At 50.9% G+C, this 14,610-nt stretch overlaps 1 protein-coding gene across 2 annotated transcripts; it reads left to right on the top strand.

Annotated features, from left to right (window-relative positions):
* Positions 1-1,457: 1,457 nt before the first annotated feature.
* On the top strand, positions 1,458-8,709 carry LOC310803484 (polyadenylate-binding protein-interacting protein 2B-like). Of its 2 annotated transcripts, none has more exons than XM_083668274.1 (4): positions 1,458-1,621; positions 6,586-6,752; positions 7,718-7,891; positions 8,405-8,709. In XM_083668274.1, exons 2-4 carry the CDS (start codon positions 6,597-6,599, stop codon positions 8,459-8,461), a joined length of 387 nt encoding a protein of 128 aa, XP_083524400.1. In that variant the 5' UTR covers positions 1,458-1,621; positions 6,586-6,596; the 3' UTR covers positions 8,462-8,709. The 2 variants fall into 2 exon arrangements, with proteins under 2 accessions (XP_083524400.1, XP_083524399.1); XM_083668273.1 differs by lacking the exon at positions 1,458-1,621 and adding an exon at positions 2,191-2,324.
* The last annotated feature ends 5,901 nt before the right edge of the window (positions 8,710-14,610 follow it).

The following is a 14,610-nucleotide window of genomic DNA, read 5'->3' as shown; positions in this document are numbered from 1 at the left end:
CCCCTGCTCTCCCCATCCCCGTTCCCTTGAGTGCCAATACTCTGAGAGGACATGGTGGATGGCATCTGGAACCCATGGGATGCTGGTGTAGCGGAGGTGGTTTGGAGTCACACTCTCGTAATGAGGTAGCCCTGCCTGAGTCATGTACAATACCTCGGACCTTGAGGATGTCCTCTTGGCCTAATGGTAGATGCTTGGGTCTTCCACATGGGAGACCTGGGTTTGAAACCTGTCCATCGCACCAGAGACGGGAAAATCTGATCCTGACAAAGACCCTAAGGGTGGAAACCAAGGGAGGCTGGTGGAGGCTCATTGCAATGCATGGAACGGAATGAGGAATGGTATCAATGGAATGCTTTGATACCATTCCTCATTCCATGCATTACTGAGACCGTCCTCTGATTTCTACCTCCACCAGCCTCCACCAGGAAGCAAGAACTGCAGTGTGGACCGAGGGAGTCCTCTTTTTCTTTTTGTTTGACATTTGAACTCCAGGGGTCAGGGCCTGCCCAAAGGTCACTGGATGTGTGTATGTAAGGTCAAACTTTATTTAAAGTGGATTGCCATGAAATCTCAATACACTTAACGTTCCTTTCCTTCTGATCAGTTATGACCAGTTATAATGGGAGGAGGAGGCCAGGCCAGGAGGCAGAATTAAGAGTATTTGGGACATGGTTTATACCCATCTGGATGGGTCAGAACCACATTAGGAGAGAGAGAGAGGGCTGTTCACTTGATGGAGAAAGAAAACAAAATGGTTGTTGTTGTGTTGCTTATCTGGATGGACCAAAATAAAACAGTATTTTATTCCACTTTAGTTGTCACTATGTGCATTAAGTGTGTGTGTGTGTGTGTGTGTGTGTGTGTGTGAGAGAGAGAGAGAGAGAGTGTGTGTGTGTGTGTGTGTGTGTGTGAGAGAGAGAGAGAGAGAGAGAGAGAGAGAGTGAGTGTGTGTGTGTGTGTGTCATCTCTGGCAACACAAAGCTCTTCAGCTACACTTGTGTGACGAAAATCATGCAGTTGTTTGGCTTTGTCCACAGCTTGTCTTCTCCCTCCATGTCTGAGATCACAGCGCGACATCATTTCACAGTTTGTTAACAGGTGAGAGTCCCGGCTTGTGTCAAGCTGACCAGAAAAGCATCCTCATCATACAAAATCACTCACCGAGAACGATTCCTGGACAGGACAACGTATTGATTGACTGACTGACATACAAACAAACAAACAAAGACAGAAGAAACTGGGTTATATTTTGTTTTTCCACTCTGTGAATGGAGAGGGGCGATCCTTGTTCTCGCTCTCTGCCAGTGATGTCAGCGAAAAGGGGTGATTGACGTGAGAGACCACCAATCGCTGGTGTTTACATTCGGACAATCAGAGCCACGTGACCGTTCCTCTGACTCGCCGTTGTGGCACACTTCGCGATTTTCGCACGCAGCTCTATGGCCAATAACGGGAGAAAACGAACAAAGACACTTGTTTACAAAGCCTAAACCGTCAGGATAATCGTTCTCGATTTGTTTCGTTTTTTTCGTTTATCCCGGGTAGAAAAGGGGGCTTTCGCAGGAGCTGCCGTTACATTTTTACGACGGATTCCACGTTTACCGTTTGAACTTGGTTGGTAAGTAGTTCTTGTAGCAGCTAGGTTGCTAACAGCTGTGTTATTATTAGCTAACGGGGAGCTAGCCTCAGACCTTCGATATCCCCGCGCTGTTCGCTTGCTTGAGTTTAGACTATTGCGTAGGGAAACGGACAGCTAACGACACAGAAAATAGAGAGTTCCCCAAGAACGGTCCGATTCTCACTTTTCAAGTGCATCATTGCCTTGGTTTATACTAGGACACTGTTTACTTTTGCTAGCTAGCTACATGCTGGTTAGCTTGTATTGTTCGGTCTCAAATTAAATAGTCCACGATTATGTCGCTGGCTAGCTTACCATTGACAGGTGTCAATCACTTAGCTGTCGCCTGTCAATGCACTCTTTCTATAAAAGGATCTGCTGGCGCTGGTTTTCCTGACCTTACCAGCAGCGTGCTTTTCGCTTCAAGGCTGGCTAGCCTCGATTGGGAGCCACGCATGTGTGTGTTTTGGTGAGAGGCGAGGGAGGGAAAGAGGTGGAGAGGAGAGGAGGGGGTGGGGGGGGGGCTTCGATGTTTGTTCAAGCATAGACCACATGACCACCTTGTTCGTAATGTATTTAGCTAACGTTAGCTAGCTAACCCTGCTCTACTGGGGAAAATCTTCGAATCCACCCTACACGTTGCCTGGGAATAAGTTTGCGTTTTAGCCTTTCGAAGACGCGACGCGAAACCACGCGATGCCAGGTAGGACTTTGAAATATATCACTGTTAGTTTTCACGCTAATTTCATAACCAAGTAGCTATTTGAACGCTGGATCTTGTGTCTTGACCCTATTCCGTGCGAAATGCCATGCACTGTCCCAGCGATGCTAGCTAGCTGGCTAGTTGGGCTAGCGAGTTGCGTCTGACGCGTCAATCCATTGTCAGGGTGGGAAACGAACGCGACGCATTGTTACATTCTACCCTGGAGTTCTAGATTCGGAGCTTGGATTGTGACATTGTTGTGCGGAAGGCGTTCTGGAACTGCCACAGAGGAAAAAACAAAGACGTCCCCTGCTAACTTATTCGACCACCATGCGTTTACTATTGCAATTCTTTCCTCCGTCATGTTTTTCCTCCCCACCCCAGGCCTTTCCACGCTAGCGTTACCTAAGCCCTCCAATCCCTTTAACTGCGAGCTCGCTAATTTCGTGTGTAGACAAGCTCTCATTATGTCACCGGGTCTGTGTGCGGCCTGTTTCATCCAACCTGGGTGCTACTGGTGCGTGTCTTTGTCTCTCAGCTGGCCGGAGCTAGGCTATGCTGTGGAGGTGTGAAATGACTTTGGGTTGTCGGAGACACCGAGTGGAGATGGTACTAGGGGCGAGCTTACTGCCTTAATGTGGCTCGGTCGTTAAGACGGTTTAACTCAAGAGTTAAGCTTTGGCACAGGGGATTAAATAAGGTTATCGCCCCGCTCCGAGATTTCTTATGGTTAATAACTTGTTTACGTTTCGTCTTAGGAGCAAAAAAAAAAAAAAAAAACACACACAAAAATAGGCTACGTGACTCCGCTGTCTGCCGGCGACCACCGCGGTTACACAACCGGCTGACGGAGCGTCGCGTCGCGTCAGCCGGCAGAGACGGGGCTAGTTAGCCTGCTAGCTTGCACTGGCCAGCGAGATCCACTGCTCGCGTCGGACAGGTGCGCTACAGAGCCAGGCGCTGTTGGTTGCCAAATAACACACACGTGGGTTGGTTTGTGACGTTAATTGCGACGCTGCACTGCAGCATTGCCCCGCTGTGTACATTTCTAGTTGTAGTCAGGCGTTCTCATTTCACTCCCCCCCCTCTCTCTCTGCCTGCATCTCTTACTTCGGGTTGCTGCTGTCCTACTAGATGTGAGTAAGGTTCCGTTGACCCCCCTCAAATAGCTGATGTCACCCAGCGCAATCTGGAAGGGCTGTCTGCCGGCAGAGAGTCTCTCCGTTACGTAAGCGTTGGGAGGCCTTGCGTTGTTGACGCATCAGACGTCCTCATCCTTGATTGATTGACTTGATTGGGGATTTAAATACACATATAGTGTGTCTGACCAAAGAGGATGGGACATGAAATCGTGACTGAAAACACTTGTTTCCAATGCGGTCCTCCCGTGTGTTGCTGTCCCATGTGTTCAGGCCTCTGTGATGAAAGTGTGTCCGTCCCGTCCCCAGCGTGGCCGAGCGGTAAAGTTGCCTGTTTCTAGTGGAGGGGGAGAGAGAGTGGGGGGGGAGGGAGAGAGAGGATCCAGTTCTGTATCATTGCTTGTCTAAACTGTCAGTGTACCTTGTTTTTAACCCTCTCCCCTGTCCCCCTTTCCTTACACTCACTCACACACACACACACACACTCACACACACTCACTCACACACACACACAAACACACTCCGTCCTGCGTGCGTCCCTCTGTTGACAGCTCATTGTTTTTGGAACAACCGCGCCACAGTCCTCCCTCCCGGTGGACTAGTAACCTACTTTAGCTCGCCACGTGTCTGTGTCTCAGATGACACCCTGTTCCCTCCACCGCACCACTGTTGGACGGGGGGGGGGTGGACGGGGGGGAGGATCACCACTGACCCTGACTGCCTGTTTCTCTCTCATACCTCACTAACTACTTTTATACCTGGTTTATCAGCCGGAGGTTGCATCATGGCAAATATGAGACCGTGTGGAGCTAAGAGTAGTCTCGTTCCAACCTTGGCACACACACACACACACACACACACACACACGTTGCTCTCTGCTGCGTGTGTGTTTGTTTATAAAAACAGCGCGAGCTCGTCAGCGGTCCCTGGCATGTTGCCCTCATTGCGTCAGAGAGGAACAGGAGCGGTGTGTTGCAAACTTGCGGCAGCGTTTAGAAAAACCAGACCGGGGGGCCGGGGGGGGGAGAGGGGTGGGTGTTTACGACGCCGACTTTAGCGACATCCGTTCCTGTTGAGTCATACGGCGATATTGGACCCGGTCTGTGCAGTGTTTTAGGTTCTGTACTGTCCTGTTTTTCCAGCCTCGTCCACCACGGTCCCGTCAGTGACGTCGTACGCAGACATTGGGAACGCGCGGTCAGTAGCCCAGATCTAGGCCAAGAGGTGGATGTAGGCCAACGTATAACGTGGTGTGTGATGACATCGCCGCGGCCCCGGTCCGTACAGGAAGGGTGCTGCTCGTCCGTGTTGATGTTTACCCTCCCTTGTGTTGTTGTTGATGATGACGTTGTTGTTGTTGTTGTTGTTTGGATAAACAAACCATAAGAACTGAGTCTCTGCTGCTATTTTCTAAGGCATGAAAGGCGTGTGCGTGTGTGTGTGTGTGTGTGTGTGTGTGTGTGTGTGTTTGTTATCAGAGTTGACTCATCTTTCTCAGGAAGGCAGTCTTTTAATAGTTACGACTCAACCTTTCCAAAGGAGAGGCTGCACTGATAGTCCCATTCAGGTTCTCCCTCTCTCTGTGTCTCTCTCTGTGTCTCTCTCTCTCTCCTTGAGTGACAGGGTAATGTTGTAGTACTAGAGCTGTATAGGACAGATCGATGAGCTATTGGCTACCTCTGAGCCCCCCGCCCCCCCCCCCCTCCCCGTTCTCCTGTTTCCCTTCCAGCAGCTTTTCCTGCGTAGCCTCCAGGCTGAGGCCCTATTGGCGCAATAGAAACGGAGCCTAGCTGTTCAGGTTTCTGTTCAGCCAGCTGGAAATCATTCATCATTCATTGCATCGGTATTCTGTAGGTATTCTGTAGGTATTTCATAGGTATTTTCGTAGGTATTTCCAGAGGCATCCTGTAGTGAAGCCTAAAGGCTAGTTTTTTCATACGAGGCTAAATTACCTTTTGGGGTGGTATCCAGAATTGACATCTAGCCTACTTACCCTCTTGCGTCCCTCTGTAGTCTGCTACATCTGCCTGTTTGTAATATACGCCATTTAGCTGATGCTTTTATCCAAAGCGACTTACATTGCAGTGAGAGCATACATTTCAGTATATATGGTCCCAGCAGGAATCAAACCCACAACCTAAGCGTTGTTAGCGCCATGCTCTACCAACTGAGCCACAGAGGACCATGTTTAGCCTGCATGTATGTATCAATGCGGCTGTATTTACCAGTCGGTACCGGCTGGGCTGAGTGAGAACCGGGCCCAGATTCACAGGTCAAAGGTCAAACCCATCCTAGATCAGGACTCCTCCTCTGAGACACTTTTTGTGATCTTGACCAGGGCAGCAAACAACCCCAGCCGCCAGTCAAAAGGCCTCTCAATGTTGCCATTGGCTGGTGAAACTGTCAATCCTACCAGCCACTTCAGCAGTTCCCTCCTAAAGACCTCTTCACCCCCACTACCCCCCTGTACAAGTTTCTCTCCTGTTAATAAAATAAATAAATACAAAAAATGTCTCCTTCTAGCATTGTGCCTGCCAATGGCCCCTGGTCCGAGCATTGTTTACTTTGTCTTATGATGACTGATGGAGAGATGATTCACTTACTGAAACAAATGTATTTGTTGTAAGTCGCTCTGGATAAAGGCATCTGCTAAATGCCATAAATGTAAATGTCAGCAGGTAGCCGACAATGGTCCATGAATACTATACTTCAGTTTGGACAGAGTGCAGCAGGTTAATGGTTAATGGTTACCAGCCTCTCCCTTAACGGTGTCACTCAGGACCTTTATGGAGATAAACATCCTCTGCTGTGTGTTTATTGTGTTTTATATCGAGCCTTATCAAAGTGTGTATGTGTGTTTACACAGAGGTTTATTGGTGTTGTTCATCTGAGGTGTTGTAGTCCCTCTCTGTACTACAGGTGCCTTTCAGGTGGTGTAACTTGGTTGGGGGGGGGGGGCTGTGTTTTTTGGGGGGGTCAGTGGGAGGTTTTAGGGTCTCTGTCTCTGTACTAGCACAGCTTATGAATTGAAGGAAGGTGGTGATGCCTTTTCTCTGTGTTGTAACTAGGAGAGAGAGAGAGTGTGTGTGTGTGTAACCATGTCTCTCTCCCCCCCCCCTCAGAGCCGGCGGAGATGAGTGGTCCTGAGGTAGCAAAGACGCCGGGGGGCGGGGCTCCTGGGAAGGAGGGGAAGGAGCCCGTAGCCAATGGGCACGCAGGAGAGGGAGGCGAGAACAACCCCTTCGCTGAGTACATGTGGATGGAGAACGAGGACGAGTACAACAAACAGGTACACACACACACACACACACACGCACAGAGCTAGTCTCTCTCTCTCACACACACACACACACACACAGAGCTAGTCTCTCTCTCACACACACACACACACACACAGAGCTAGTCTCTCTCTCACACACACACACACACACACACAGCTAATCTCTCTCTCACACACACACACACAACTAGTCTCTCTCACACACACACACACACAGCTAGTCTCTCACACACACACACACACACAGCTAGTCTCTCTCACACACACACACACACAGCTAGTCTCTCTCACACACACACACAGCTAGTCACACACACACACACACACACACAGAGCTAGTCTCTCACACACACACACACACACACACACACACACACACACACACACACACACACACACACACACACACACACACACAGCTAGTCACTCATATGTGTACACAAATAGACCAGCCACATAGCTCGTTGATGGGCATGAAACACATTTGTACACACCCAAAACAGATCACACTCACACACACACACACACACACATACAGCTGCCTGAAAACCGTCAGATATGGAGCCCAACTGATGTATAAATCAGCCACTCTCCTCTCTTCCCCCTTCCTCCATCTCTCTCTCCCCCCTTCCTCCATCTCTCTCTCCCCCCTTCCTCCATCTCTCTCTCCCCCCTTCCTCCATCTCTCTCTCATTCCCTCATTTCCTCTCCAGACTGGCCACAGAGCAACTGATGACAGATTAGTTCAGCCTAATGGACTGACTGACTTGTCCTTCTCTCTCTCTCTCTCTCTCTCTCTCTGTCTCTCTCTCTCTCTCTTAATGTTGAAGGGTTGTTAAGTCACTGTTGAAGCTCTCATTTAGATGTTAACCTTTTAATGTGTTACTAAAGGCCAGTTGATATTAAATGTTCTCTCTCTCTCTCTCTCTCTCCCTCCCTCCCTCTCTCTCTCTCCCCTCCCCCCTCTCTCTCAGGTGGAGGAGGAGTTGCTGGAGCAGGAGTTTTTGGAGCGTTGTTTCCAGGAGATGTTGGACGAGGAGGATCAGGATTGGTTCATCCCGGCGAGGGACCTCCCCTCGGGGGTGGGGCAGATCCAACAGCAGCTCAACGGCCTGTCGGTCAGCGACAGCAACGCAGAGGAGATGGCGGTGAGACACACACACACACACACACACACACACATAGAACATATAAGTACACACACACTTACAAGAAACACGCACACACACACACAATGGACAGCATATGTGTGGAAAATATGACATCTGGATATTCACACCTGCTGTTATTGTCATGTTGTTTACTGCTTGTATACTCACACTACCTCCCCTTTCCTCTCTCCTTCTCTCCATCCCCCTCTCCTTCTCTCCATCCCTCTCTCCCTCTCTCCTTCTCTCCATTCCTCCTCTCCATCCCTCTCTCCTTCTCTCCATTCCCTCTCTCCATCCCTCCTCTCCATCCTTCTCTCCATCCCTCTCTCCATCCCTCCTCTCCATCCCCCTCTCCTTCTCTCCATCCCTCTCTCCTTCTCTCCATTCCTCCTCTCCATCCCTCTCTCCTTCTCTCCATTCCTCTCTCCTTCTCTCCATTCCTCTCTCCTTCTCTCCATCCATCTCTCCTTCTCTCCATTCCTCTCTCCTTCTCTCCATTCCTCCCTCCAGAGCAAGAGCAGTTTGAACCCAGATGCGAAGGAGTTTGTCCCTGGAGTGAAATACTAGGAGTCCCCCTCACCCCCAAGGGACGCCCTCACGGACACACACACACACACACACAAACACAGAGATACACACACACACTCACACTCTCAGAGACTCTGGCGGTCACGACCGCGCACACACACACACATACATACACACACACACACACACCACACACACACAGGGCCAGGGCGTGTCGGTAGACCCGGAGGGGGGTGGGGGGACTCTTCTTTAAGCTTTCTATTTTTCTGTTCGTTTCGACTTGTAAACTAAGGGACGGGGGGTTGGGGGGGGGGGAGGTGTCAGCAGTAGCCTAGGGGGGGCGCTGGTGCTGCATCTCACCCAGAACCACAGACACACAGTCCAGTGTTTTTAGAACTCTATGGCCACATCTCAAATGGGACTCCATCTCCCAAGGTGCACCTCTTCTGACCAATAGTCCTCCTTATTACAAGGCCTTGTCATAAGCGGTGCCCCTGACATTTGAGGGGAGTCGTGGGGCGTCATTTGAGATTTCGGCTCGTAGATTTTCCATGGGCTCCGTTTTGGAGGTTTCCATGACAACGACGGCGATGGCAACATTCTAGTTAGAACGCAAATTAGAACGCTCGCCATCGTCGTCGTGGCGGCGGACGGCGTGACGAGGTCTCTTTCACCTCGCCGCTCTCACGCTGTCTGTGTGTGTGTGGCTCTGATGACGTCACATCCTGTGTACTCTTCTCATTTCCCTCTATGACATCATCGATGACTCTCTCTCTCTCTCTCTCTCTCTCTCTCTCGTGTGTGTGCGTGCGTGTGTATAGAGCTGTTTTTATTTCTCTGGGCCCGATTCCAAACCGAGCGCTCCCAAGTCTCCTACCCCCTCCCCTCCCTCCTCCTCCTCCTAGCCCCTCTTCGACCCGCTCCCTCCCTCAGATAGATCAGATAGTCAGGGGACTCAAGTCCAGCTTCTGGTCTGTTGGCGTGGTCTTAATACATCCTGGTCAGAGACGACTTCTGCTAGTTCCATTTTATTTTTTAGCTGGTTTCCTAGCCGACCTGTTCAGATCACGTTGGAGGGGGTGGGGGGTGGGGGGGGTTAGTCAGCGAGGGTGTTAGAGGGGGCAGGAGGGAGGGAGGGCGGGAGGGAGGGAGCGAGCGCCCGGGTTTGGGGGCGGGGCCGCCAACTCAGTACTAAAAGGACCCAGCGTCACCGCGTCGAGCTCTAGCCGTGTGATTGGCTGTCCACACCCCGCATCAGGATCTCCGTTAGCTCTCCTCCTCTTTCTCTTTTTTCTTTTTCTTTTGTTGTTTTTTTTTTTTTTTTTTGAGGAGGGAGTTGTTTTGTGTCTCTCCCGGGTTGCCGTACTCCGTGGTCAAGTCAAAGGGGGGGGGGGGGGGGGGAGGATAGGAACGACGGAAGTAGGAAGTTTCCCCCCTCTAATGACAGATCTGGTGTCAGATTACACAAGCCGCACATCTTAAGGAATGAAAAAGTTTATTTAGGACATCTGAACCCGGACCTGTGCTTAGAGGGGGGATGTTCCGTATATGGGGTTGGGGGGGGGCTTGACCGCGGGGGCGGGGGGTGTGTTCAGCGGGGTGGAACGTTCCAGAGTGTTCCGATAGAAACGTGATGAGTGGAGCCGACGTGAGTGTCTGTTCTATGCAATGGGGGCTCACGTCTGCTCTGGACGTCGCATTTCTACCTGCGACACGATGCCGAGCCGCCTCCGCCCCGCCCAACGCGCCCCCCAGGGGCACCCTGGGTAAACCAGTAGGAATGTCTGCCAGGTGGATTGTACATGAAATCATTTTTGTGATTTTTGAGTTGAAAAGTCCTGACGACACAAAGTACGAATTTCAATACAAAAAAAAGGAGAAAAAAAAGATGAATAAAGATGAAAACTGCAGGCAACGTTCTGGTGTGTGTGGTTCCTTCTGTTGGTCTGGCCTGTTACACACACACACACACACACACACACACACACACACACACTCATACTCACACTCATACTCACACTCACACTCCGTCACACACACACACACTCACACTCACTCTCACACACACACATACTCTCCTTCCCCTCTCCTCCTCTCCTTCCCCTCTCCTCCTCTCCTTTCCCTCTCCTCCTTTCCTTTCCCTCTCCTTCCCCTCTCCTCCTTTACCTGCATTGTCTTTACCAGGCCAGGTAAAACTAATGCCTTCTGCCATGCTACATTCACCTTGTCACACAGATGAAGGAACTTCACCTCAGAATTTTAGATGTAGCAACACAAAAACACACACACACAGAAGGCTACTTTGGAAGTTTGCCAGTAAAATGGTTACAGCTTTGAGTCATCCTAGGCCCCCATTGGTTAGTGTGTGCGTGTGACATCACCACTGTTACATAACCTCATGCAGATTCATTCCACAACACAGAGAAACGATACATTGAGCTAGCCAGATAGCTAAGTCTTTTTTGTTACATGATTACATAAGTATTTCAGCCACCCACTCCATCCCTGGTATAGATATAGGATAGATATAGATATAGACCATGCCTGATTGTCATGTAGAATGCAGCTCTAGACATTGTGTTTCTATCCACCTATGTCCAACATAAGGGAATACCTCACAACCCAAGAGAGCTTTTATTTATTTACTGTTTTAGTTTATTTGGAATGATCTGCAATAAAAACAGGCAGAGGTCAAAAATAGAGATTCAACTTCCGAGGAGGACGAAGAGGAGGAGGATGATGATGAAGGTAGGTCAATTCAGTGGCTCTTGTTCTGGCGGTACCCCGGGCAGGTCTTCGGACGGGACATCTGGTGAAGAAGAGGGGAGGATGAAAAGGGAGAGAGGGAGCTGATTACTAAGTGATAATATCAGTTTTGCTTCACTATTCACTGAGCACTGAATTGAAGTTGAAGGTGCTGTTTGGCAGATGTCCCAGACACAGATTAAGCCTAGATCCAGACCAGACACAGATTAAGCCTAGATCCAGACCAAGAAGCATCTTTAATGGAGATGTTCCACTGAAAGTGTGATTTAGTCCAGAACTAGTCTTAATCTGTGAACTAGTGAACCCCATCCTAGGCACAGGGACACTAGTGAACACACACTCAGGACACAGGTGTGCACATGGTTTAGGACTCAGGGCTTCCTCCTCCTCCCCCCCCCCCTCTCTCTCTCTCTCTCTCTCTCTCTCTCTCTCTCTCTCTCTCTCTCTCTCTCTCTCTCTCTCTCTCTCTCTCTCTCTCTCTCTCTGTCTCACACACACACACACACACCTGTGTACCGTGTATCCTACCTTGCTGGCGTAGCAGGCCTGGTACTCAGTCTGGAGTGTTTTCCCAGCAGGCACCAGGTAGTGGACACTGGGCTGGGAGGCAGCGGGGGGGGGCAGGGTGGTCACTCTGGGGAGGCGGGGGGGGGGGCGCCCGCGTCAGGAAACCAAACTTATCACTGTACTCTGTCACCCACGGGCGCCTGGGAGGGGGAGAAGGAGAGAGGGAAGAGGAGGAGAGGGGTTGGGAGGAGGAGAGGGAGAGGGGTTGGGAGAGGGAGAGGGGGAGGAGAGGGGTTGGGAGGAGGAGAGGGAGAGGGGGAGGAGAGGGGAGTCATTTGAGATATGCATTCATTCATGTTAAATAGGTGAGGTTTTCATCCAAGCCTTTCTGAGCTTCTCAAGTCATCTGTACACGTGTCTTTGTTTCTACTGGCACCAATGTTTCACTTGTGTGTGTGTGTGTGTGGGGGGGGGGGGGGTACTGTACCACTGTTTGGGTCTGAGGTGGGGCTGGGGGAAGCAGGGCTCTCTCAGCTTGATGCTCTTCTCTGCTGGGGTGAAGTTCTCCTTGTAGGTGGTGGTGCCCTCTAACTGTGTCCTCACTACACACACACACACACACACACACACACACACACACACACAAACAAACACACAAACACGCACAAACACACACACACAAACAAACAAACACACAAACATACACACACACAAACACACACACGATCAGGTATAGCTGGGTCTGATGTAGGTGTATTGGTCAGGTGTAGCTGGGTCTGATGTAGGTGTATTGGTCAGGTGTGAGGTAGGTGTGTTGGTCAGGTGTGAGGTAGGTGATGTAGGTGTATTGGTCAGGTGTGAGGTAGGTGATGTAGGTGTGTTGGTCAGGTGTGAGGTAGGTGATGTAGGTGTATTGGTCAGGTGTGAGGTAGGTGATGGTTGACTGTACCTCTCTGAGTGAGGACGGTCTGGGCAGCCAATCGGTGGTTGAGGAGATGCTGCAGTTTGGCTGACTGACACATGTCCCTCAGGAAGTCCTCGTTGCTGTGACCTTCGACCCTGTGACCTTCCACCCTGTGACCCGGCTCCTCCCCCTGCTGCTGCTCCACGCCACTTCCTGTCACAAACAGGAAGCAGGGGTCAGGAGGTGGAGTGTAGAGGGTGTTTTTGTTTTCGTTAAAGAAGAAAATTGTATGTATGAGGAAATAAACCTTGAAATAACTTTTGTGTGTATTTTCTTGGGGGGGGTTGGGAAAAGCAAAAGTGCAATTTCTGTTAGAATAGAACTTAGAAATAAAGATTTTATCCTATCCTATTGTGTGGTTGTTGTAGTGCGGTGTGTGTGTGTGTGTGTGTGTGTGCGTGCGCGTGCGTGTGTGTGCGTGCGTGTGCGGTGTGTGTGTGTGTATCCTACCTTCACCACTCCCGATGTGGGGCAGTCTGCTTGCTGTCGCCACTGCCTCTTTCGTGACCGGCACGGTCTCCTTGACAACCACTACTTCCTGCATCCAGGCCTCTCTCAGGGCGGAGCAAGGTCGTGTGGAGGCGGGACTTAAGACGGCAGTTGGCGAGGTTACAGGGGAGTGAGGGAACGAGAGAAGGGAGGGGGGACGGGTTTGGGACCAGGCGGGGTGGAGGGGGAAGAGGAGGAGGGGAAGGGGAGAGAGGAAGAGGAGGAGGAGGAGGAGGAGGAGGTGGAGGAAGAAGAGGAAGAGGTGGCCCGTTTGGTGTCTCCAGAGCTCAGTGTTGGTTGGACCTCCAGGAGGGGCGATCCCTGAGCTGCTCCTGTACCCAGGGATGGACCTCCAGAGCGGGGAGAACTCCCTGCACGGCCCCCCCCACCACCCTGGGGCTCAGAGTCCCCTTCCAATAGAGATACCACCAGGGACTTACCCTTCTGGAGAGGAGGAGAGTGAGAGAGAGAGAGAGAGAGAGAGAGAGAGAGAGAGAGAGAGAGAGAGAGAGAGAGAGAGAGAGAGAGAGAGAGAGAGAGAGACAGAGACAGAGAGAGAGAGAGAGAGAGAGAGAGAGTGGGGGGGGGGGGGGGGGGGGGGATCATTGTTAAGTCAGCAGTGGCACAACTGTATACATGTTTGCACTAACGTTATCTGATTGACAGAGTGATCCTACAGCAGTATTAACTATGAGAGCCAGGTGGACAGTTCTCCATTTCATGGAGAGAACAAGAATAATAATAACAATAGTGGGGTAGGATAGGGTAGGTGGGTAGGAGGATAGTCAGGTAGGAGGATAGTCAGGTAGGAGGATAGTCAGGTGGGTAGGAGGATAGTCAGGTAGGAGGATAGTCAGGTGGGTAGGAGGATAGTCAGGTAGGAGGGTAGTCAGGTAGGAGGATAGTCAGGTAGGAGGATAGTCAGGTAGGAGGATAGTCAGGTAGGAGGATAGTCAGGTAGGAGGATAGTCAGGTGGGTAGGAGGACAGTCAGGTGGGTAGGAGGACAGTCAGGTGGGTAGGAGGACAGTCAGGTGGGTAGGAGGATAGTCAGGTGGGTAGGAGGATAGTCAGGTAGGAGGATAGTCAGGTAGGAGGATAGTCAGGTGGGTAGGAGGATAGTCAGGTAGGAGGATAGTCAGGTGGGTAGGAGGATAGTCAGGTAGGAGGGTAGTCAGGTAGGAGGATAGTCAGGTAGGAGGATAGTCAGGTGGGTAGGAGGACAGTCAGGTGGGTAGGAGGACAGTCAGGTGGGTAGGAGGATAGTCAGGTGGGTAGGAGGACAGTCAGGTGGGTAGGAGGACAGTCAGGTGGGTAGGAGGACAGTCAGGTGGGTAGGAGGATAGTCAGGTGGGTAGGAGGGCTCACCTGGGCGAAGGTGGATGATCCATAGGAGCTGTTGGTGGTCTTATAGCAGTAGCTCCTGAACCTGGCCCACGTGTCACTGTCAATCTACAGGCAGG

The sequence above is a fragment of the Argentina silus genome (assembly GCF_951799395.1).
Source record: "Argentina silus genome assembly, chromosome: 1".
Taxonomy (NCBI): domain Eukaryota; kingdom Metazoa; phylum Chordata; class Actinopteri; order Argentiniformes; family Argentinidae; genus Argentina; species Argentina silus.
Note: the sequence above shows the minus strand (reverse complement) of the source record. Positions and strands in the feature narration are given on the sequence as shown.